Source organism: Typopeltis vanoorti, chromosome 13 (assembly GCF_054136105.1).
Source record: "Typopeltis vanoorti isolate ZY-2024b chromosome 13, IOZ_Tvanoo_1.0, whole genome shotgun sequence".
Classification (NCBI taxonomy): domain Eukaryota; kingdom Metazoa; phylum Arthropoda; class Arachnida; order Uropygi; family Thelyphonidae; genus Typopeltis; species Typopeltis vanoorti.
Window position 1 is genome coordinate 21249423 of NC_143561.1, and position 23393 is coordinate 21272815.

The window sequence follows — 23393 nt, forward strand, 5'->3', positions numbered from 1 at the left end:
ATGAAGCATAATAGTATTTTTTTTTCGTTTGATTCTGTGCAAAGTATCCAAGGCATGCTGAGCAAGGCCCTGACTGACCATACTTATGGTAACAAAAGTATTTTTTATGTTCTTGTAGGTGAATTTTAGCAGATTTTCCAGTTTGACCATAATAAGATAAGTTACAGGAACAAGGAACTTTGTAAACACCTGGAAATGACTGAGGTATAGGATCCTTGAGAGAGAGAGAGAGCAGATGAGGCTAGCCAGCTTTAGATAAGGTTTGATGCCATGTCGAGATTATATCTTTTTGAGTTCTCGCTATATTTTCTGAGGTACCCTAGATATAAGGAACAATAATAGCATTACTACAGTCACCCATGTTGTGAAGGAACTGTGCCCTGTATTTGTGACCTAGCTTACAATGGACAGATAGAAGCACTGTTGAGATCCATTTTGGAGAACAGAAAAAATATATTTGGCACTACTAGACCATGCCTTGGATACCCCTTCATACACAAGATCAAATTGGTAAGTGCTACACAAAAGTAATTATAAGTTAGAGGGACTGTTTTTGGAATCAGCATCAACTTTAAAACATTCCCCAAACGTCAAAGAATATGGCTGCTTCAATTTACTAAAAATCTGGAAGGCAGTCATTTTAAGATCAAATGAATACTTGTTAACACTCACTTTACCCAACAATAAATGATGCTATTTAGAACTTTAGTTCCATGTGTTATCCATTATAATTTTTAAACTGGTTTAAGAGAAACTGTTTTTTGTACTCTGAAGATGCTGGGTATAACATAACACCAGTGAAATATCATCAAATAAGTAAATAAATATTAATTATTTTCTTATTATTCTTAAGTTGTGAATTAAAACAGTTAAATAAACTAAATATATACATATATAATAATCAAATTGCTGATATGCAGTACTGTCAGATAGAAGGGGTGGGGATACAGCATACTATGATGGTACTACATGAAAAGCTTACTTTATTGCTAACTTCCTGTCAACTTTCCTTCAAATTTGTCTGTTACTTGTCAGAACTCCAATATTGTCAAATATTAAATTTTGTCTGCGAATGCCTTTCATGCTGTATCAATCCATCTAGATCTTGGGCTTTCCCTTGGTCTTCTTTCATTTGAACGTGGAATTAGCGATGTCAAGTTCCATCCTAATAACTGCATTTTTAATATACTTCTACTGTTAACCATCTGTTCACTCTCAAATAATTTTTCTAAGAACTCTCACATTTGTAGTTTTTAGTCATTGATCAACTGTTTTATTTCTAACCAGCTCTCAAATCCATAAGTTAAAATTAGTTTGAATACGCTATGCATATATTTAGTTTACTGTTTTGATTAATTTCTCTTTTGACTTCTTACCATACCAGCTTTTCTACTTCTCTTGTCCAATTCCATGTTTGTCATCTTCACTAAAAATAAGTGCCAAAATAACTAAAATATTTAACCTGTTCTACGACTGTTGTTTTTAACGTTCCTAATTATCTTTACAGTCTTTATGTTATGAAGCTAATTTTCATACCAAAATTAATTACAGGATTTGTTCCAGTAGCTGATTTTACAGTGTTCACCCTGGTTCCCTGGCAAAAACAATGGGGACATTGTTTAACAGGCAAAGCCCCACCCGGCATGAAAATTTGTCATGTTGTACCATAATATTATTTGTGGTTTAAGCCTATAAGAAAACAATTTGGTCAACTAAATCCCAAATTTCAAGCCCATCCCTGTTCAGTATCCAGGTAGATACCTACCAGGGTGCACCACGAGAAGGTGAGGACTGGACATTAGGTCAGAAGCCCTGGTAGGTTTTCCTCATTCCTTTAAAGGGTAAGCGGAGGTCTCCTCTCAGTTATACAACAGTGACCTTTAAGCATCCCCCTGAAAATCAGGAGGTGCTTTTAAGAACAAATTCAAACACATCACATATCAATATCGGCACAATCTACACAAGAAGCCTGAATGGCAAAGAAATTGAGCTAGCTGAAAAATTGGATAAGTATCATATCGATATAATAGGGGTGACTAAAACAAAAAAGACAAAAACTGGTGAGATCTGTCTAAGCAATAAATACAAAATGTTATATTCAGGCAATAACAGGGAAAAGAAGGAGTAGCTAAAGTATTCAGCACTAAATACGAAGCTAATCTTCCTGAATGGCAGGCAATATCAAGCAGAGTGATGTGGGCAAATATCAGAAGGGGAGACTGGACAATGAGACTTAGTTGTGCCTATAGTCCCACAGAAGGTTCTACTAAGGTAGAAATGGAGGAATTTTTGATGCTTTAGAGAAAGTAACTGATATAATGAAAAAAGAAACGTTGGTCCTTGTGGGGGATCTAAATAGCAGAATAGGAAATGATTGGCAGACATATAAAATATTTTGGGAAAAGTTTGGAGAAAAGTGCAAAGCTAATAATCATGGCAAATACTTGTTGGTTTCTGCTCAGGGCATGGACTGGTTATTATTAACACAATGTTCCAACATAAAAATGTCCATAAATTCACATGGATATAAGACACAAGGAATAAGAAAAATCTCATTGACTATGTTAGTGACAGTGATGTTTTCTCACTGGTGCAGGACACTAGAGAGTATAGAAAATTTGAATTGGAAGTGATCACCATTTAGTCTTGAGTACGATAAAATTGAATTACATATTGAAAAGAATAACATGTAAGAAAGTTTTAAAGCGAATAAAAGTTAAGCAGCTCTCAGATGTAAACTAAAAAAAACTCTCAGCTGTAGACTAAAATATACAAACATTACTCAAGAAAAAATGAAAGAGTTTGAGAACAGGAACCAAACCTTGGAGATTCAGTGGCAAATCCTGAAGAAAACGTTGACTGATTCAGCCAGAGACATGTGGTGAGGTTGTCTGCAAGGATAGAAAAATCATAACTCCATGGTGGACACAGGAAGTTAAAGAGGCGGTGAAAAAAAAGGAGAAAGCATAGTGAAATTTCCCGGCAAATAAGTAAGCTTGTGCTCTAAGAGAATACAGAGACAAATGTAAGAAAGCTAAATACTGTGTAAAACTAGCTAAATAAAAGTGACGGGAAGACTTTGGCAAGAACATGGAAAATAAATACCAAGAGTAATTAATATAAGAGTATTTACTTTGAAAATTTGCTAAATGAAACAAGCAGTAACAATGCAGTGGTAATAAACAATAAACAGGCATGCAATCAGGAATACATATCCATACTTGAAGTAGAAAAAGCCATCAAAAGCCTGAAATGGGTAAAGGCAGCAGGAGTAGATGATATTCGGCCAGAAATGCTGAAGTATCATCATCATCATCAAATTCCTGCCATGTACCCACAAGGGGTGAACAGGATATGATAGTACTATATGAAAAAATTATATCATTACTAACTTCCTATCTACAATTTTCCTCCAAATCAATCTGTTACTTATCAAGACTCCAACAATATCAGATCTTATATTTTTATCATCTAAGGCACTTTGTACCATATCAATCCACTTATATCTTGGTCTTCCTCTGGGTCGTTTTCCTGCCAACCTATCAGAGAACACTTGTTTTGTTAATCTTTCCTCGCCCATTCTATTTAAGTGACCATACCACCTGAGATTAGCTCTGCTAACACATACCTGGATGCTGACAATGTCATGTTCTTTCCTAAATATCCTCGTTTTTAATATATCCATTGATGCCATCTGTTCATGCCTCTAATCTTTCTCAGGACTCTCTTATCTGCGGTCTCTAGTCTTTGGTCAAGTGTTTTACTTCTGACCCAGCTCTCAGATCCATAAGTTAAAAATGGTTTGAACACTGTGTTGTATACAGCTAATTTAGCGTTCCAACTAAATTCATTCTTATTCCATATGAATTTATTCAATTGACTTCCTACCACATCAGCTTTGTTGATTCTGTTGTCTATTTCCATATTTAATTTACCATCTTCACTAAAAATTGCACCTAAGTAGCTGAGATGTTTCATCTATTCCGCAGGTTCCCGTTCACAATGCAGTTGACATTTTCAACGATTCTGCCTATTTTCATTGTCTTTGTCTTTTTATTGCTGACCTTCATACCATATCTATTACAACAGTTATTCAATTTAGTCAAGGAATCTTGCAAAGTAGGGGATTGGATTTATTTAGAAGTATAACATCGTCTGCATTAAGCAAAGAGCTGACATTAACATCTCCAATTTTGATATCAGGTTTAATACCACTTTCCTTCATAATGTGATCCATATAGATAATGAATAACAGAGGGGATAAAGTACATCCTTGTCTGACACCAGATTTAACATTAACCAACCTTCCTGTACTTCCTTCAATTCTAACTGTTGACTTACAACTCAAATAAAGACTAAGTATTGCTTGATATAATGCCCCATTGACACCATATAACTATAGCATATTGAATAGTTTCTCTCTTGGCACCTTGTCATATGCCTTTTCCAGATCAACAAAACTTAAATATAGATCTTTGTTATATTCCCATGCTTTCTCTACTATTTGTCGTAAAGTGAAGATCTGATTCTGACAGCCACTATTTGGCCTGAATGCAGCTTGCTCTTCACCAAGCTTCTCTTCCACAATCCTTCCCAACCGTTTCTCAAGTATACTTGCATATATCTTACCAGGAACACTCAGTAGGGGAAATACCTCTGTAATTCTCACATTCAGTTTTATTTCCCTTTTTATATATGTGGACACTATTAAAGCTCTACTCCAATCATCGGGAATTTCTCCCTCTGTCCAGGCATTCTGAACTATGCATGCAGCTACTGTAAGACTTTTATACCACTTTAGTTCAGTATTTCTGGTCGAATATCATCTACTCCTGCTGTCATTCCACATTTCAAGCCTTTGATGGCTTTTTCTACTTCAATTATGGATATGTATCCCTGACTGTATGCCTGTTGAGTGTTTCTTACCACTGTGTTGTCATCACTGCTTGTTTCATTTAGCAATTTTTCGAAGTAATTACTCCATACTTCAAGGATATCTTTTTCTCCCATTTTCATTTCATTCACATCAACCAACTAAGATATTCTTTAACAGAATATTCTTACCACCTTCTTGATATTTATTTTCTATGTTCTTGCCAAAGTCCTCCCATGACTTTTGTTTAGCTAGTTTTACACAGTGTTTAGTTTTCTTACATTTGTCTCTGCATTCTCCAAGAGCATAAGCTGACTTATTTTCTAGGAACTTTTGATATGCTTTTTTCTTGTCCTTCACCGCCTCTTTAACTTCCTGTGTCCACCGTGCAGTCCTGATTTTTCTATCCTTGCAGACAACCTCACCACATGCCTCTCTGGCTGAGTCAATCAGTGTTTCCCTCAAGGCTAGCTCTCCAAGGTTTGGTTACTGTTCTCAAACTTTAATTTTTTCTTCAATAATCTTTGTGTATTTTTCATCACATCTACAGTTCACATCTGAGAGCTGCTTAACTTTTATAACTTTTATTCGCTTTAAAACTTTCTTACATGTTATTCTTTTCAATATGAAATTCAATTTTATCCTGCTCAAGACTAAATAGTGATCACTTCCAATTTCAAATCCTCTGTACACTCTGGTGTCCTGCACCAGGGAGAAAACATCACTATCAACAATAACATAATCAATAAGACTTTTTCTTATTCCTTGCCTCTTCTCTCCATGTGAATTTGTGCACATTTTCATGTTGGAACATGGTGTTTTTAATAACCAGTCCATGTCTTGAGCAGAAATCCAACAGGTATTTGCCATTATTATTAGCTTTGCTCTTTAATCCAAATTTTCCCAATATATTTCTGTATATCTGACAATCATTTCCTACTCTGCTATTTAGATCCCCAACAAGGCCCAACTTTTCCTTTTTCATTGTGTTAGTTGCTTTCTCTAAAGCATCAAAAAATTCCTCCACTTCAACCTTAGTAGAACCTTCTGTGGGACCATAGGCACAAATAAGTCTCATTGTCCAGTTCCCCATTCTCATATTTACCCACATTACTCTACTTGAGACTGAATGCCATTCAAGAAGATTAGCCTGGTATTTTGTGTTGAATACTATGGCTACTCTTTCTTTTCCTTGATTGTCATTGCCTGAATATAACATTTTATATTTATTGCTCAGAGAGATCTCACCAGTTTTGGTCTTTTTTGTTTCAGTCACCCCTATTATGTCAATCTGGTACTTATCTAATTCCTCAGCTAGCTCCATTTCTTTGCCATTCAGGCTTCTTATGCTGACAATAGTACTGATCTTGAACTCTGGTGATGTTGAGTTGGGGTGTTTTTTCAGATTTGTTCCAGTAGCTGACTTTTCGCTGTTCGCCCTGGTTCCCTGGCGAAAACAACGGGGACCTTGTTTAACTGGGCGATGCCCCAGCCGGCATGAAATTTTTTTTTTATGTTGTACCATCATTTTTTTATTTTGGTTTAACCAATAAGAATACAATTTGGTCGGCTAAATCCCACATTGCCAGCCCATCCTCGTTCGTTCAGTATCCAATTAGATACCCAACAGGGTGCACCACGAGAAGGTGAGGATTGGACATTAAGTCAGAAGCCCTGGTCGATTCTCCACATTCCTTTAAAGGCTATGTGGAGGTCTCCTCTCAGTTGACCCTTAAGCACCCCTTCTTAACTGCCCACAAACTTAATTTCCACAGATGTCTCCTTGTGATGTCACCTGTCCCCCATGTAATGAAAAATTCTATCAACCAGTATCCTGCAAATTTTCTTTCTCAAAAGTTTTGAGACTTCTATCATATCCCTCTTTCTCCTATATGCAGTCTAGCATATAGGAGAATTTCACTGTATGCAGTCTAGCATACTTTCAATCTGTCCTCGTAATCTATGTTCCATAATCCCAATGTCATCTTTGTAACTCTTCTTTGCAGTCTTTCCACATCTTCATTATCCCTTTGGATCCCAGGAGACCAAATCTGCACACAATAGTTTAGGTGCAGTTGTATTAAGGCCTTGTAAAGAGACAAAATGATTTCCATATCCTTACATCAGTGTTTGTTTCAACATTGCAGTAATCCTCTTAGTTATATTTGCAATCTTTGCTGTGTGATTCTTGAACTTCAACATGGCTGTCAGCATCTGTCATCATCATCATCATTGCAATGGGTTCAATGCTCGTTGAAGTCCGATGCCTGTTTCACTATTCTTTGCCAATTTTCTCTGACCATCGCCAGGTGATTCATATCCTGCAAACTCTTTCTACACCACTCTTTCACATCATCTATCTACTCTTGCCTTGGCCATCCTGTTCTATGTTTGGCATAATGGATGATATAAATAGAAGAGGATGGCCAAAGCAAGAGTAGATAGATGATGTGAAAGAGTGGTGTGGAAAGAGTTTGCAGGATATGAATCACCTGGCAATGGTCAGAGAAAATTGGAAAGAATTGTGAAACAAGCATCAGACTTCCACGAGCATTGAACCTGTTGCAATGATGATGATGACAGATGCTGACAGCCACAAATGCGTCAGAATCATGATTTGATGTTAATTTTGTATAACAGATAAGTAAAATTTACAATTCCTCTTCAGATTGATTACAAAAAAGTTTAATACACATTTACAAAAACAGAAACTGTCATTTTCAGTCAATCATCATTGATACATCAATCTGTTCATATTACAGACAAAACATTCATGAAAAAATAAGCACCTTTTTCATAAATCTGAAAACGAAGTTTATGACATCACAAAATTTATAAAAAAAATTATATAACTATAACAAAAAAATAACAATAAAATACCTGGTAATCCAAAAGTAACAAAATAGTGCACCGCACATTTTTATCACCTGGTCTTTTAACTTGAAAACCATCAGTTTCAGTAGTAGTTGGTGTACGATGCCACTGTAAGGGATACAGTAATTACCAATGAACACATTTGGAAATGTTCTACATAAATTTACTTATATAAAATGTGATATTTTCCACAAAAAAAAAGAGAGATGGAAAAAGTTTTTGAAGAAATTAAAACATCCTTTCAAATTTACATATTTACTAAGAATTAAGAATTTAAAATATTTTTAAATAATGCCTTACCTCAACAAGATGATTATCTGGTCCATACAGATCCTTATCTAATTCAATAACAAGACTTTTAAAAAATGAAGAAAATTTTCTCTTCACCTTGTTCTGGTCCGATTTTGGTGCATTAGGCTGACAATTACAAAATAATAATAAATATTATAAAAATCAATTATTCGACAGAAGTGAATATTTAATTTTCAAAAACAAAATAAAAAATACATTATCTGCTCATCTTGAATTATTCACTGAACTAGAAAGCATAGCCAAATTCCACCTTTAAATCACTATGTCATTATTGTATACTACAGTGACTATATGACTCTCAGTTGCAGCCCTAACAATGTTTATTTGCTTTTCAGTCACATTTCCCACTCACTGTCTCACTTCTATCTTATTCCCTCAGCCACACGGCTGGTGGGGGTAACTATATGCTATCATACTAGGGAGATGATTATGAGCAAGGTGGTTTCCCGTTGCCTTCCTTGCCATAGTATATTTTATGACTGTAGCCGTGTGTGTTCACCGGTTTGGCTGCTTGCGGGATGAAAACCCGCAGATAAACTGGAGAGAAAAACCCTGCTGTCGATGCCCAAGACCGGCTAACTTGGCTATGGCTGAGGAAGATCTTTAAGCTCCTGACGTCTCTGACGGGAATTGAACCTAGAACACTCCTTCCCCAGGCATATGGTTGCGAAGCGTATAGCCACTAGGCTAACCGAGCAGACCTGTCTCTTATTGATTCTTTATTTGCTCTTCTGTTATATTTTTCACTTGTGTATGTTTCTATAAATTTGCACATTGCTTTTAAGGAAAACAGAGTTGCTCTCTTAATTCAAAAAAAATCTATCAGTGACACATTTACCAAAAACAGAATCTGTCATTTTTTCAGTCAATCATCATTGAAGGTTGGTTGATTGGTAGAGCGTCTGCTACTAATGGTGCACGAAAAAAGTTAAGCAAGTTTGGGCGTGGTTAGTAGTTGGAAAGGGTAAATCGTTCGATGCTGGTGGCACACTCTCCCTCAATGAGTCTTTGGACTCCCTGGAGGTGTCACATAATAATAATAATACATCAATTTGTTCACATCATTACTAACCGATACTTGATCCCGCACTAAATTTCTTATACAAAAATACAAAGTAAAAAAAAAATAATAATAATAATTCTGATTTTGCTGTTGGCTGATGTGGGAAGTGATAGTTTTGACTTGATATTGTTATGTATTTTGCCGTGTGCGCCATTTTATGTCATTGCTCTTCCTATAATAATTTACTTCCCTTATGAATTTACCTCTCTACAATAACTACTAGACTTATAAAATTTCCCTGACTCTAATATCTGTATCACTTCTTACGTGTTCATTCTATAAGGAAAGCAACTTCTTTATCTCTAGTCGATTCCTAATTTTACTCACGTGCTTACCCTGACTGTTAAAGGTCATTCCTTGCTAAAAGAAATGAATCCTCTAATTTCTTTCTGGGGCCGTCTCCTCTTCAGATATTGACAAATTTATTTTTTAAAGCTGCGCCAGCCAATAACTTAGAATAGAGTGGACTCTTATTCAGGGAAACGTTTCCAGACCTTTGGTGCACATAGGTGAATAAATTTAATGCTTAAACTCATAAATTCAATGCTCTACTGTGGCTAAGTAAATTCTGGTTTGCAGTCGTAACCTCTAGAACAACATGTTATACCTTTCTTTCAATCCCCCCCCCCCCGCTATGGTTCAGATTAATGAGTGGTAGTTTTGGTTCATATCTCAGGCAAAACTAATAAAAGAAAAAACATATTTATTGGAATCTAAAGACATAATATACACTTGACCAATCTCACTTTCAATTAGTTCAAGGACATGCTAAATCAAACTGATTAATACTCTAATACAAGAACAATAAATCCTTCTTTTGAGTTAGGGACTTAACACACATAATATACACATTATACACTTCTACTCAATTTTCTACCTACTATTTTAGTCTTGCATATTAAGCTAGTCACAATCATCTAAAATCATTCCTAACAATTTGTCTTATGGACATTAGCCACTGCTAAATAATCACTTAAAGTTCTTAGATACTGTCCATACTTGATTATTACATTACAATGATCTTTCCCTTTTACCGACTGGGTAATTATACAACAAAATCTGTACTTTACCATTTCTTGGAGCAGGGTCTCCAGGTCTGTCTGAACTGTCCTTCTTTGTTTGAATTACCTTCCGATACTTCCATAAGCCTGCATCCACCTGGTGGGTCACTATGATCATCAGATTAAACTATGCTCTACACCTGGCGTTTTTCCCTCGTCTATTCTCAATCTGTTTTGGGCCATCCTCGTTTCTAGCTGCCAGTTCATAATATACGTCTGCGATAGTATTCCGTCAGAACTTTCAGCAAAGGCAGTATGTGCCGACATCTCACACTTTAGTACTGGCAGAAATTCAGACATCGAAGGGAAAGGCACACCTTCCAATATCGAACTATCGCCAAGAAACACCATCAGGAACCACCGGTCCATGAGAGAAGTCAAATCATCATCCAGTAAAACAGGCGAAAAAAGCCTTGAGAAAGGAATGCAAACCCTTTTTATCCTCTCTTCACTTCCCCCCTTTTTAGCACCCTCTTACTACTTTCTGTGATCTTTTCCCGCCCGCCCGCTACTTTCTTCGTCCGCGGCAACTTCGGCACAATGCGAGATCATAGCAGCGTCTTCCAGGAAACGAATGTGCATCGCTTTCCGAGATTGCCAATGCCTCAAGCCTGCCCGTGACCTTTGGACTAATGTTTACATCTAATTTACCCATTCATTGTTCACATGATGCATTTCATATAATACTAATTTACACACTAAGTTCTTTACATGGTATTACAATTCTACTAAAAGGAGATAATTCCATTTCTATTTACAGTTAGTACTTTATTTCTTCTGCTCGAGTACAAGTTTTTTCTCTCAGCTGATTTTTCTGACTTGTTAAATCCTGAATGAATTGTTTCTTTAATAAAGTGCTTCATTCAGGACGTAACAATATTATGTATAAAGACAAAATATATAAAGAAATAATAATATATGCAGTTCACATCACAACTTTCTAAAAACAGAAAAGCAAATATAGGTTAGTATAAACACAATCATATTAAGCTAGTGCTGGTAAAATATGAGAGCTCCGAGTATATTACCATATAGTACTGAGTCATCTGCAGCATAAATTAAATTTCCAATTCAAGATAAAAGCAATTATTAATTACCTCTTATATTATCTTCTTTGAATGACTGTGTTATATTTTGAGGCTTGATTGCTCCAATCATTTTATTCCCCATTTATATCCAAGCTATATTATTAAAGCCAGTCACAGAGTAAATATAACAATATATTTATATATAATTTTATTTTAGTTGGTTAGAATGTTTCAGATTTGTATCCATGATGGTGCATTGATTGCAAGGATCAACATGTTGTGTTTATACAAAAGAATGAAGCTCGAATATAAAAAAAAATTAAACTGTTTACTATAAATATATACAAGATACAATTCTATATACTAAATAATTCCCTTTATCTCTCTAAAGCCATCTGACTTCATATTCTCTATAGAATTAAAGATAGTAAATTAATTTCTAACTTCTCAATAGATACAAAGAATAATTAAATAGTCATTCTAGGAATTGCACAGTATGAGCTCAGTAAAATATATATCTTTCACTCTGACTCAGTTAAATTTTAAGATATAACATCAAATACTTTACAAAACAAATTGAAAATAGCATTCAGTTAAAAGTTCTATAGTTTCATTTGGACATATGTGAACTTCCTTCGTAACATTTATTTCATTGTTTTCACTCATCCATTCATTCTACCTTATTTTATTCTTTCTGCCTTTTTAGAATATACAAAGTTAAAAGGCCTCATTATATACTTGCATATATCTTCTTTCAGTAAGCAAGTTTCCATAATGCATCTTTTTGTTAGACAACATGAATACATTAAACTGAGCAGTTCCAATAAAAAAACTTTACTGCAGATTCTATCTTGCTCTTTGGAACATATATCACTTGCTTCTCATATACGAAGGCTTGATACATTATACTGTCCTTCAATTATTAATTTCACCATTCTCTATCCTTGGAGAGTAGTAAAAGATGCATATAAAAACTTTTCCAAGATTAGAGAACTTAACTTGGTAGGTTATTAGACCTTTCCGGCTCTCCTTCCTTGCTTGCTTGCTAGCACACCTGTTAGCCGAGTATTTGACTTAGAAACATTACGTAAACAACATAAATTCATTTATAATGTACATATATTTTTGTATTATTTCCTAAAGATTACAATATATGGTAGAGCATCTATTGATATATATATGCTTGTGGTTGATATATCTAATTGATATATCAACCACATGGTAGCTCCAGTAATACTAAACATATACTACATTACTAAATGTGATGTATTATATGTTATTAGTATAATGTATTACACATACATATATTTTTAGATTACTTTATCAAATAAAAAATGTATTCCTTACTAGTGAATTTTTTCACTCAGTATATACAAAACTGTAAAAAACGGACATAATAAGCAAAACATTTATGCAAGATTTTTACACTTGTCCTAATACAATAGTCTTGATAAGAATACTGTATGGTTTGTCCTAGTAAATTCTATAATTGATATATCTTTAGTGAACACTGCTATACTAAAAGAGACTGCACTGTACTTTGTTCACGATCAGAAAGCTTTGCTTTGTAAATGATTATCATACAAAGATGGTTTTAGTCATTTAGAATTATACTACAGCTATGAGACAAGTATATCATGTTGTTCGTAAACTGTACATGTGTCTGGCCAATGTGTATGTTAAACTTTAAACAAAAAGAAATGAAGGAAATATTGGATGACTATCTCTAATTTAGTTGAAAAGCCAATAAAAAAATTCCATTGGTATTATGACAAAAATCAATCCCAGTTCTTTTATCAATAGGAGAATACCATAGGAAGAGAGGAAAATTAATAACCGAAACATTAATTTTAGATTCACTCCAAACTCGGTCTCCTTTGACTGTTCTGTACTCTACTCAGTTATATCTTCAATTAATACTTACAGAAAATTAAGCAGACAACAATTCAGATAATTATCTAAATAACATTCCAAAATTAAAATGGATCAAATCTCATCTTCATCTTCATTACTTGATATGTAGCCTCAAGGGATACATATTACAACACCATGCATGATTACTAGCTTCCTATCACGAATTTTCTTCCAAAAATTAATCTGTTTTCAGATTGGATAATTTGGTCTTCTATGGTATTATGAAAAGTGACCAATACATAAAAATATTAGAAAAGAGTGGTTCCACAGATTCAGAAAGATAAAAGAACTCATCTTCCAACAGGTTCTTACTCCATGCCACCACACTTAAAAAAAAAAGTGAAAGAGTTCCTCAAAAATCACAACATCCAATTGCTTCAATGACCAGGTAACTCTCCTGACATTAACCCAATAGAATATTTGTGGGCCATAATTAAAAAGAGACTAGGAAAATCAAATTGTGAAACAAAGGATCACTTAATACAATTAAAAGTATGGTTTCGAGATGCAGAAATAAGAAAAAAATGTAATCTAAGTTGGTAGAGTCCACCTAAGTGAATTAATGAACTTATTAGAAACAGAGGAGCACATATAAATTATTATGTAAAGTTGGAGTTTAATTTTTGTGCTTATTTTCTTGCAAAATTAAAATTTTTCTTTAAAATGCGAGTGTTTGGATTAATTTGTTTGCTACTGTATTTCAGACATTAAAAATATTGTGTTAGGGGCCCATGAAATAGCAGTACTTGTTAACTGTCACTTCACTGAATACTGCTTAAAATTAGTGATAGTCTTCAGCCAGTGGAGATTGAACTACCCACTCATTCTCCAAAAGTTAGATAAGGCTAAAACAGCCTCACCTACTCCCTACAAAAGGAATAAAAGGTGTTAGCTGACTTTTTTTTAATAGGAAAAAAATCCTTAGTTCACCCTCAGTAATCATTTAGAATTGTGAACAAATTGTATTGGTGGAATATACCATTAGCATTTAAAAAAAGGGGAGACATGTCATCTAGGATTAGTTCTGTTTCTCCCACAAATTTTTGAATGCTAATGGTATATATCCACCAATACAATTTGTTCACACCTGTAAATTTTATCGAAATGATCATATTTGTAGTTTCATCTTTGATCACTCGTTTTATTCCAATCACCCATCTTTTATTCCAAATTAATTTATTCAGCTAGTTCTCCACCATAACAGCCTTGTTTATTCTATTATTATTTTCTTGTTTAATTTACATCTTGCTTTAACACCATGCCTAAACTGCTGATAGGTTTTACTTCTTCTACATCTTGCCTTTGAGGATGCAGCTGAGGTGCTGAATGTTCTGATTACTTTAATCTTTTTAATGCTAAATTAAAATTTTCATACTAAATTTGTCACAGCATTTATACATTTCAGTTAAAGAATCTTGAAGATCTGATTTATTTTAGAGTATAATATCATCTGCATAGAGTTGAGTTTTATATCTCGGATTTTAATATTAGGTTTAATGCCACTTTCCTTCATAAGATGATCCATTAGATAAAAGGAATAACAGTGTAAGATAACATGCAATCCTGTCCTTCTTACATTTACATTAAACTAGCTTTTTTTATATGCTTCATATCAAAATGCTGACTTACAACTTAATATGATATAGCTCTGTTTAATGTATATTAAACAGAGCTATATCATATTAAGCTATATCATATAAAAATCCTATGATAGCTCTGTTTAATGTACAATTCACATATACCATACTACAAATATAATATGAACAGCTTTTCTCCTGACACATCTCATGTTTATAGCAGATCTACAATACTTAAATACAGATCCTTCTTATATATTCTCCAAACAGCTTTAATTCTCAACAGTGGTCATTAAGACAGCTGTTTGGAGAAAATCTGATCTGACAACCCTGTATGACTGAACCTAGGTTGTTCTTCCCCAGGTTTCTCAACCACAATTGCTCTTCACTTTTTCTCAAGTATACTTGCATAAATCATACCTGGCACACTCCATAAAGAAATTTCTCTACAATCTCACAGTCAATTTTATTTTTCTTATATAACAAAATCTTATATTAAGCAGTGTAGTCACTATAAAACTTTCATATCTCTTTATAGAGCATTTTAGATGGCAAACCACCTACTCTAGATGCCTTTCCACATTTCAAATACCTGAGATGTGGAAAGGCAAAAAAAATTGAAGACAGGGATATTCTGGATGTATCGAATAATTAATTAGTAATCTGAAAACAGAAACAAACTTAGAGAGTACAATAAGAGGAATAATCTCTGATTCCTTTTGGAGTACTCTTTCAGTTTCAGCATATTTTCCTCTGATAGCCTTTTTCAATCAGCACCACTGCATTTTGCCACCTTTATAATTATTCCATATTCTTCCCAAAGTCCTTCCATGATTTTTCTTTAGCATATTTTTTCTGTATGCTTGGAATTTATCTTCAAAGAAAGAACAGTTTACCAGAAACTTTGATAGGATTTTGTCTTTCCAGGAAATGCCTCTTTAACTTCCAGGTTAACCACAAAGTTCTGATTTTTCTGTCCTTGCACATACCTTTACTATATCAATGAAAATATATATAGTATGAACTGTAGTTCATACTACAAGAGTAAATGGTAAAAAAAATTGTTTAATCAACCAGTTTTTCATGCTTTGTGGTGTACATCAACAGGATTAAATTATAAATTTCAATAAACTCATGTTAACAGATTGGCTTCTAAAATAACAACTGCCATACACAGAATAGACTTATGATAGTGAACATCCTATTGAAATATCAAACACGTGGCTCATTGTTGGGCCGTGTTATGTAATGTCTACCATAAACTGGTTCACAGCCTTTTAGAACTTTAATCTATGCTGACCAAAACTGGTTTTAAAATAAGACTATGGTTTTTGCTGCAATAGGCTGAATAACATGATATTTCAGCAGCTTATTTGAATTTATGCACATGACTATTGAATTCAATATACAGCATTCTTGTGAGGTGCCAAAATATCTGACGTTTTTCATGGGGAGTATGAAATGCTAGGTCAGATTTATGTACCCACCGTTTTCCCACATCTTCCATATGATCTTTCATATGAATCTCTCCAGATCAATCCTGACATAGTGGATGCTGCAATTGGAGAAAATCCTGTATATTCCTGGCCTCTGAAGTGGTGAATGAGGCTGTTTAGGTGACCTCAACATCACGAAGACCTTTATAATTGATGCAAAGGTAACTTTTATGTTGTAGTGTTAGAGCAATTCAGCTATCTTATTGGTGATGTTTTTTATTAAGATTGTAGCCATTCTTCAGGAGTGCTCCCCTGAAGTACATCATTTTCTGTTCATTTTGGCTGTTGTCACTGAATACTGTATTTGCTTTGTATATATGCCTTTATATGTTTTCATGGATGATGCATGCCTTGGAAGATGATGCACGTCTTGGATGTCAACTTTACCATATGCCTCTCCAGCTGAATCAATTTAGCCTGTGTTAAGGTTTGGTTTCTGCTTTCAGACTCTTTCACTTTTTCTGAATAACAGCTGTATATCTGAGTATACAGTGCACTTCTGAAAGCTGCTTAGCTTCGATTCTTTAAAACTTTTGCACATATTTTTCTTTTTAATGTGATACTCATTTTAATCCTGCTCAAAAATAATGTGATCACTTCCTATTTCCAATTCTCAGTATACCCTTATGCTTCAAATCAGTCTGAAAGCATCATTATCAATAATAACATAATAAGACTTGTTATATCTTGTGTGTTCTCTCTCTCTCTCTCTCTATATCTATATATATATGCAAACTATGTGAATCTTCATGTCAGAATATGTTGGTTATGACTAATCCGAGTCCTGCATTATAATGGTAAGTACATAGCATTTATTTAGAATCATTATTAACTGTGCTCTTTTCTTCAAAATTTCTCTATTTTTATAAGGCTCGGATTCAATCTTACTCTGAGTTTCCACCAAGAAACAGCCTTTCCTTTAAGTTAATTACCCTCTTTATTAACTTAAAAAATTCTTGCACTTTTTTCCTACTAGAACATTCATTGCATAAAAAAAAGTTAGATTGTCCTATTTCCCATTTTGAAATTTATCCATATCACTCCAATAGAAACGACCCGTCATTCAAGAAATTTATCTTCTAGTGTTGAATGCTTCTGATCACTACTGCTTGAATATAAAATGCAATCTGAATCTAGATGCATTACATATCATCGAATGAAATCATATTTTATAATATTTCAAGAATTTACTTTTGAATTCTTAGGAATTGAGTTTTCAGAAAGCAATCTAGATCTCTTAGATTCTGATGTATTTCAACTTTAAGCAAGGCTTTTAAATTTGCATCAGGTGTGAATGCTGTTGAAATTGAATTTCCTTTTATGCAAGTGAAAAAAATGACAAGACCTTATATATTTTCTTACATCTGAAGACAGAGCATGGCATCCAAAAATATGGTTCTGACATTCTTTTTAGTCTTTCTATGACCTGAATGACTAGACAAAGGACTTACACGATGCTGTTCTATAACAAAAGGAATAGAATTAAATGGAACAATTATTTTTTAGAAGAAATCTACTATTTCAACCTTTTAGGCAGAAATATTGTGTTCATTAAAACACACTAAATGTAGACATACAGTGAAATATTTAGAAGGTTTATGTCCCATTTAAGGCATTCATATACCGAAAACCCCAGAACTGTTACGATTTCTGTGTAGTCCTGCAAATTTCAGTTCACTCTTTAGGATTGTCTTTTAAGTGTGAAGGTTTAGTTTGATTAATTGGAAGAACATTCCATTAAGTAAGTAAAGATTGGGTATTTCTTGATCCGGTTCATTCTGACTGTAAGAGATAAATAAATACTCCTTAGATAAATACTCAAGTCACTACATTTTTGGTTCCAGGAACATATTTCAAAGGATAAAATATATTCTTGAATCGCTAAAATCCATAACCAAATTCTCTGATTATTATCATTCAGGAATGAAAGTAGTTTATTGTTGGAATGGACCTTTAACTGCTGACCATACAATAGATTTATAAGTCACACAAAGAAAGCACAGCTATTCTGGAGCAACCCTTTTAAAAATTATCTAACTAGGTTACAGATATGCTAATTAAAGAGGATTATGTTAAATAAGGATTATTAATTCTGACATATCTATGTACATTTTTTAAAGGTAAGGATGATATAACACTAACCAGGACTTGATTAGAATGAGATGGCATAATAAATTTAGTTTAATCCTTTATCCAAGTGTGAGCAAACAAAGTTTGCGCCTGAAAGTATCTTCAGGACTGGGGTAAGGTGGTACAACACCGGGAAACTCGTTGCAAAGGTGGAGCAAGCTAACATCACTCCTATCTCAGTATCATATGAATAATGTTATGCATTAAGGGAAGGGCCACTACCCAGACTAGTTTCGACCTTTATTGAGGTCTCTTCAGTGGGAGCCAGGCCCAAGTGGAGATACCAGGCAGAAGCATTAGCAAGGTCATCTCTACCTATAGGAGTTGCCAAATGGTGTGCCACCTTTTCTATTAAATTACTCTGGATTTAGAGAAAGATGTTGAAAGTTTATTTTTCACTTGGTTAGACTATAATAAATTTACTTTAATCCTTTATCCAAGTGCGAGCAAACAAAGTTTGTGCCTGAAAGTATCTTCAGGACTGGGGTAAGGTGGTACAACACCAGGCAACTCGTTGCAAGCTAACATCACTACTATCTCAGTATCTCCCATAATGCAAAACACATCTCCTTGCGGATATGTATCTCCACTTGGGCCTGGTTTCCCACTGAAGAGACCTCAATAAAGGTCGAAACTAGTCTGGGTAGTGGCCCTTTCCTTAATTCATAACATTATACATATCCGCACGGAGATGTGTTTTGCATTATGGGAGATACTGAGACAGGAGTGATGTTAGCTTGCTCCACCTTTGCAAAGAGTTGCCCGGTGTTGTACCACCTTACCCCAGTCCTGAAGATACTTTAGGGCAAAAACTTTGTTTGCTCACACTTGGATAAAGAATTAAATTAAATTTATTATAGTCTAACCAAGTGAAAGGACTGTGAAAGGGTGCATGGTGGTCACGGAGTGAGAATGATGAACAAGGAAGGAGAGAGGGTTGTGGACTTTGCAGTAGCGTTTGATCTGGCAATTGTGAACTCATTTTTCTATAAGAGGGAAGAACATTTGATAACATTTAGGAGTGGTAACAACAGTTTACAAATTGACTATATTTTGACTAGAAGAAAACATCTTAAGGTTGTGACAAATTGTAAAGTAATTCCAACAGATCAAGTGGCACAGCAACACTGAATGCTGTGCGCAGACTTTAAAATAAGATCGAAGATAAGAACCTCTGGAAGCCATGGGATGAAGACAATTAAGTGGTTTCGCTTAAAAGAAGAGAGTGTGAGGAATCGTTTTAGGGAGAGGGTGTTAGAGAGGATTTCGGATGGACTGGAAAGTGTACAAGATTGGTGGAAACATAATTCAAAAGTAATCCTGAGCTGTGCAATCGAGGTGCTTGGTGAGACATCTGGAAAGATTAGAGAGCAGAAGAAGGGTTGGTGATGGAATAATAATGTACAAGTGGCAGTGACAGCTAAGAGGAAGGCAAAGCAGAGGTGGGATGAGTCAAGAGTGGAAGAGGACAGAGAGAGAAAGCAAGAAGCCAAGTGAGTTGTGGCACAGGCGAAGGCCATGGCATATCAAGATCTGTATGATCAATTAGAAACAAAGGAAGGACAGAGAAAAATTTACCAACTAGCGAAATGTAGAAATAAAGCAGCAAAGGACATCTTACATGTGAGGCAGATCAAAGACGCTGAAGGAAGAGTATTATGGAGAACATAAGAAATGGATGGAGAATATACTTTGAGGGACTTTTGAATGAGGAAAATGCAAGGACTCACAGAGAAGATGGGCAGCCTTCTGAGGGGATGGTGCAGAACATCAGTAGAGTTGAAGTGACGGAGGCCATGAAGAGGATGAGGAATGGAAAATCGGTGGGCCCCGACAGGATTCCAGTGGAGGCATAGAAGGCACTGGGGAAAGTGGGAATTGACCAGCTGTGGGACCTGTTCGTGAAAGTTTGCCAACAGGAAAATATACCTCAGGAATGGAGGGAGAGTACTCTTGTCCCCATCTACAAGGGTAAAGAGGATGCACAAGACTGTAAAAATTACAGAAGAATAAAGTTGATGGCCTACACAATGAAAATCCTAGAAAGGGTTCTTGATGGAAGATTGAGAAAGGAGGTGGAGATTGCAAAGGAACAATTTGGCTTCATGCCTGGTCGATCAATGACAGATGCTATCTTTGGGTTATGGTAGATGATGGAAAAGTTTCGAGAGAAACAACGGGAGATACATCTGGCATTTACTGATCTGGAGAAAGCATACGATAGAATGCCAAGGCAAGAAGTCTGGAGGTGTCTGAGGGAGAAGAAGGTTCTGGAGAAATATGTCAGGATGGTGCAGGAGATGTACAGAAATGTGAAGACAAGAGTTCGGACCTATCTGGGACAGATAGAAAGTTTTCAAGTAACATTTGGCTTGCATCAAGGGTCAGCATTAAGTCCGTTTCTGTTTAACATTGTGATGGAGGTGGTGACGGAGGAGGTGCACCTTGGACAATGTTGTATGCAGATGACATCTTGCTGTGTGCAGATTCAAGAGAAGAAGTGGGAACTAAACTGGAAAGATGGAGAAAAATAATGGAAGAGAGAGGTATGAGACTGAGCAGAAGTAAGACAGTATATGTGTTGCACAGTGGGTAGCGGCCAGGAGACAGATCTGGAGCTGGAAGGAAATGTCATCAGGAAGGTGAGGGACTTTAGATACTTAGGTTCAACAGTGGAAGAAGATGGAGGAGCTGAGAAGGAGGTGGGATGCAGGATACAAGCGGGTTGGAGGAACGGGAGGGAGATGGCTGGAGTGTTATGCAATAAAAGGGTGCTGATCAATCTGAAAGGCAAAATCTATAGGACAGTAGTGAGGCCAGCTATGACGTATGCTATAGAAACTGTGGCCCTGAGGAAAAATAACATCAGCAGGATGGAAGTAGCAGAGATGAGAATGCTTAGGTGGATGTGCGGTGTGACCAGAAAGGATTGTCTGAGAAATGACTATGTGAGGGGAACAGTGAAAGTTACGAACTTAGGAGCGATACAGGAGGCAAGGTTGAGATGGTTTGGTCATGTGGTAAGGAGGGAGGATGAATGTGTGTGAAAAAGGGTCATGCAGATGACCCTTTTTCCCACATATTCATCCTCCCCCACATATTCAGCTCCCTCCATCTCTTCTTTGGGCAGCCAAAGAAGAGATGGAGGGAGCTGGTAGAAGAGGACTTGAGGATGAAGAACTTGGATGTGGTGACAGCCCAAGACAGGAGGATGTGGAAGAGACTTATCATCAACAGTGACCCCACTTAAGTGGGAAAAGCTGCAGAAGAAGAAGATAGTCTAACCAAGTGAAAAATAAACTTTCAACATCTTTCAGTGAGATGGTATGTAATTAGGAGGTGCTGAAGATGAAGAACCATCATTCTGAGCATAGATATACTTATCAGATAGCCAAAATATAAAAAACCAATAATGAAGAAATGAACTAAATAAATTAAGAATTTTAAAGAGTTTGAAATGAAGAATAAAAATGAACATAAAACTTATTATATACACAGCAAACCAGCAACATGATAGGTGGTAGCTGTTTTGTTTTCAAATGTCATCATCTGAGGAATGGAAATAACTGACTGTGAGCATGCCAAGTGGTTTAATGAAATGATACTTTGTTTCATTATACCACATGAAAAGCTCCCAGTCAGTTATCTCCATTGTATGTCAGAAATGTTGCAAGTCAGTTATCTCTGCTGTATTTCAAAAACGTTTTTAGCATGTGGATCTAAACAGATCCTTATCCTTTTCTGTCTACAGAAAACCAATCCACACTGGAAGGCACATTCATTACCTTTCATGCCACCACCACCACCCCTACCAGCAGTATGGTCTTATCAAAACCATAGTTAATAGAGCTAGAACCATCTGCTTCAGCAATGTTTCTTGTTGTAATGTGCCATCCAGTTGTTTTCAACTATTGGTGACCTTGTGTACAAAGGCTCTCCATTCCATTCAGCCTCTTGTCCTTGCTTTCAGCAATTGTAAGTTCAAGTTGGTAAGTTCTTTTATGCTGTCCATCCAAATACATCAACTTCTATTTAGTGATCATCAACTCCAAAGGAGCATTCTGTCTTTCTACTCTCTAAAGGGTAGAAAGACAGAATTCTCACCAGTAAGAATGACCATCTTACTGGTCATTCGTCCATGGAATTCTTCATAGTCTTCTTCACACGCATAATTCAAATTAATCAATTCACTTTCCGTCCTTCTTCTTAATAATCCACCTTTCACATACATAAATCACTACTGGAAATATCATTGCTTTGACAAATCTAACTTTTGTGGCTTTACTCACACCTCTATCTAACAGATAAGCTTAGGTGTGACATATAATGCAACCATGTTGACTGTTATTCATGACTTACTTTTCACGGTATTAACAACACCACACAATTTTTTCAAAGAGATGTTTTATTAACTGCTAATATTTCGCTGATTTTCTACTTAACATCATCAGAACACAACACACTTGTACACGTGACAGTGAGTGAGTGAAACTACAATTGCAATGGACAAAAGATCTCAAGTCCTATTTCTGGCACCCTCTAACTAACAAACAAACAAACAAAAAAAAAAGCTGTGCAAGATAACAGTCTCCCAAATTTTTGGCAAATGAATGCAACCATATTTGTTAAGGTTGGGAGAATTCTTCAAAGCCATTGCTGACTCAAAAAATAATCTTTCAGATCTATAACGACTCCTCAAAAGCAGATTCATTTTTCTCCATCTAATCCTGTGTGAAGGAGTGTCCAAAGCATGGTCTGCCAGTCCTGACTTGCCATAGTAATAATAGCGAATGTATTTTTCATGTTCTTCCAGGCAGATGTTAACTGATCTACCTGTTTGCCCATAATAGGCCAAGTCACAGTCACAAGGAACTTTGTACACTCCTGGGTGTGCTAAAGGGTGAAGTTTATCCTTAGGCAAGCAGATCAGAGTTGCCAGCTTGACACGAGGTTTGAAAGTGGTGCAAAGGACGTTTCATCAGAAAATATCAGAAAAGATAGCCAATACTTTGGCTATCTTTTCTGATGTACCTCTGATATGGGGAATAGAAATGGTCATGTTGTA

General features: G+C 35.5%; 1 protein-coding gene across 1 annotated transcript in view; it reads right to left on the reverse strand.

Moving 5' to 3' along the window:
• Window positions 1-23393, reverse strand: part of Bap60 (Brahma-associated protein 60) — a 280469-nt gene that overhangs the window by 150126 nt on the left and 106950 nt on the right. The window contains exons 6-7 of the mRNA XM_090403297.1: window positions 8048-8164; window positions 7754-7855 (exon numbers count right to left, since the gene is read on the reverse strand). Coding sequence (XP_090259423.1) covers window positions 7754-7855; window positions 8048-8164 — 219 coding nt within the window. The remainder of the gene's footprint in view (window positions 1-7753; window positions 7856-8047; window positions 8165-23393) is intronic.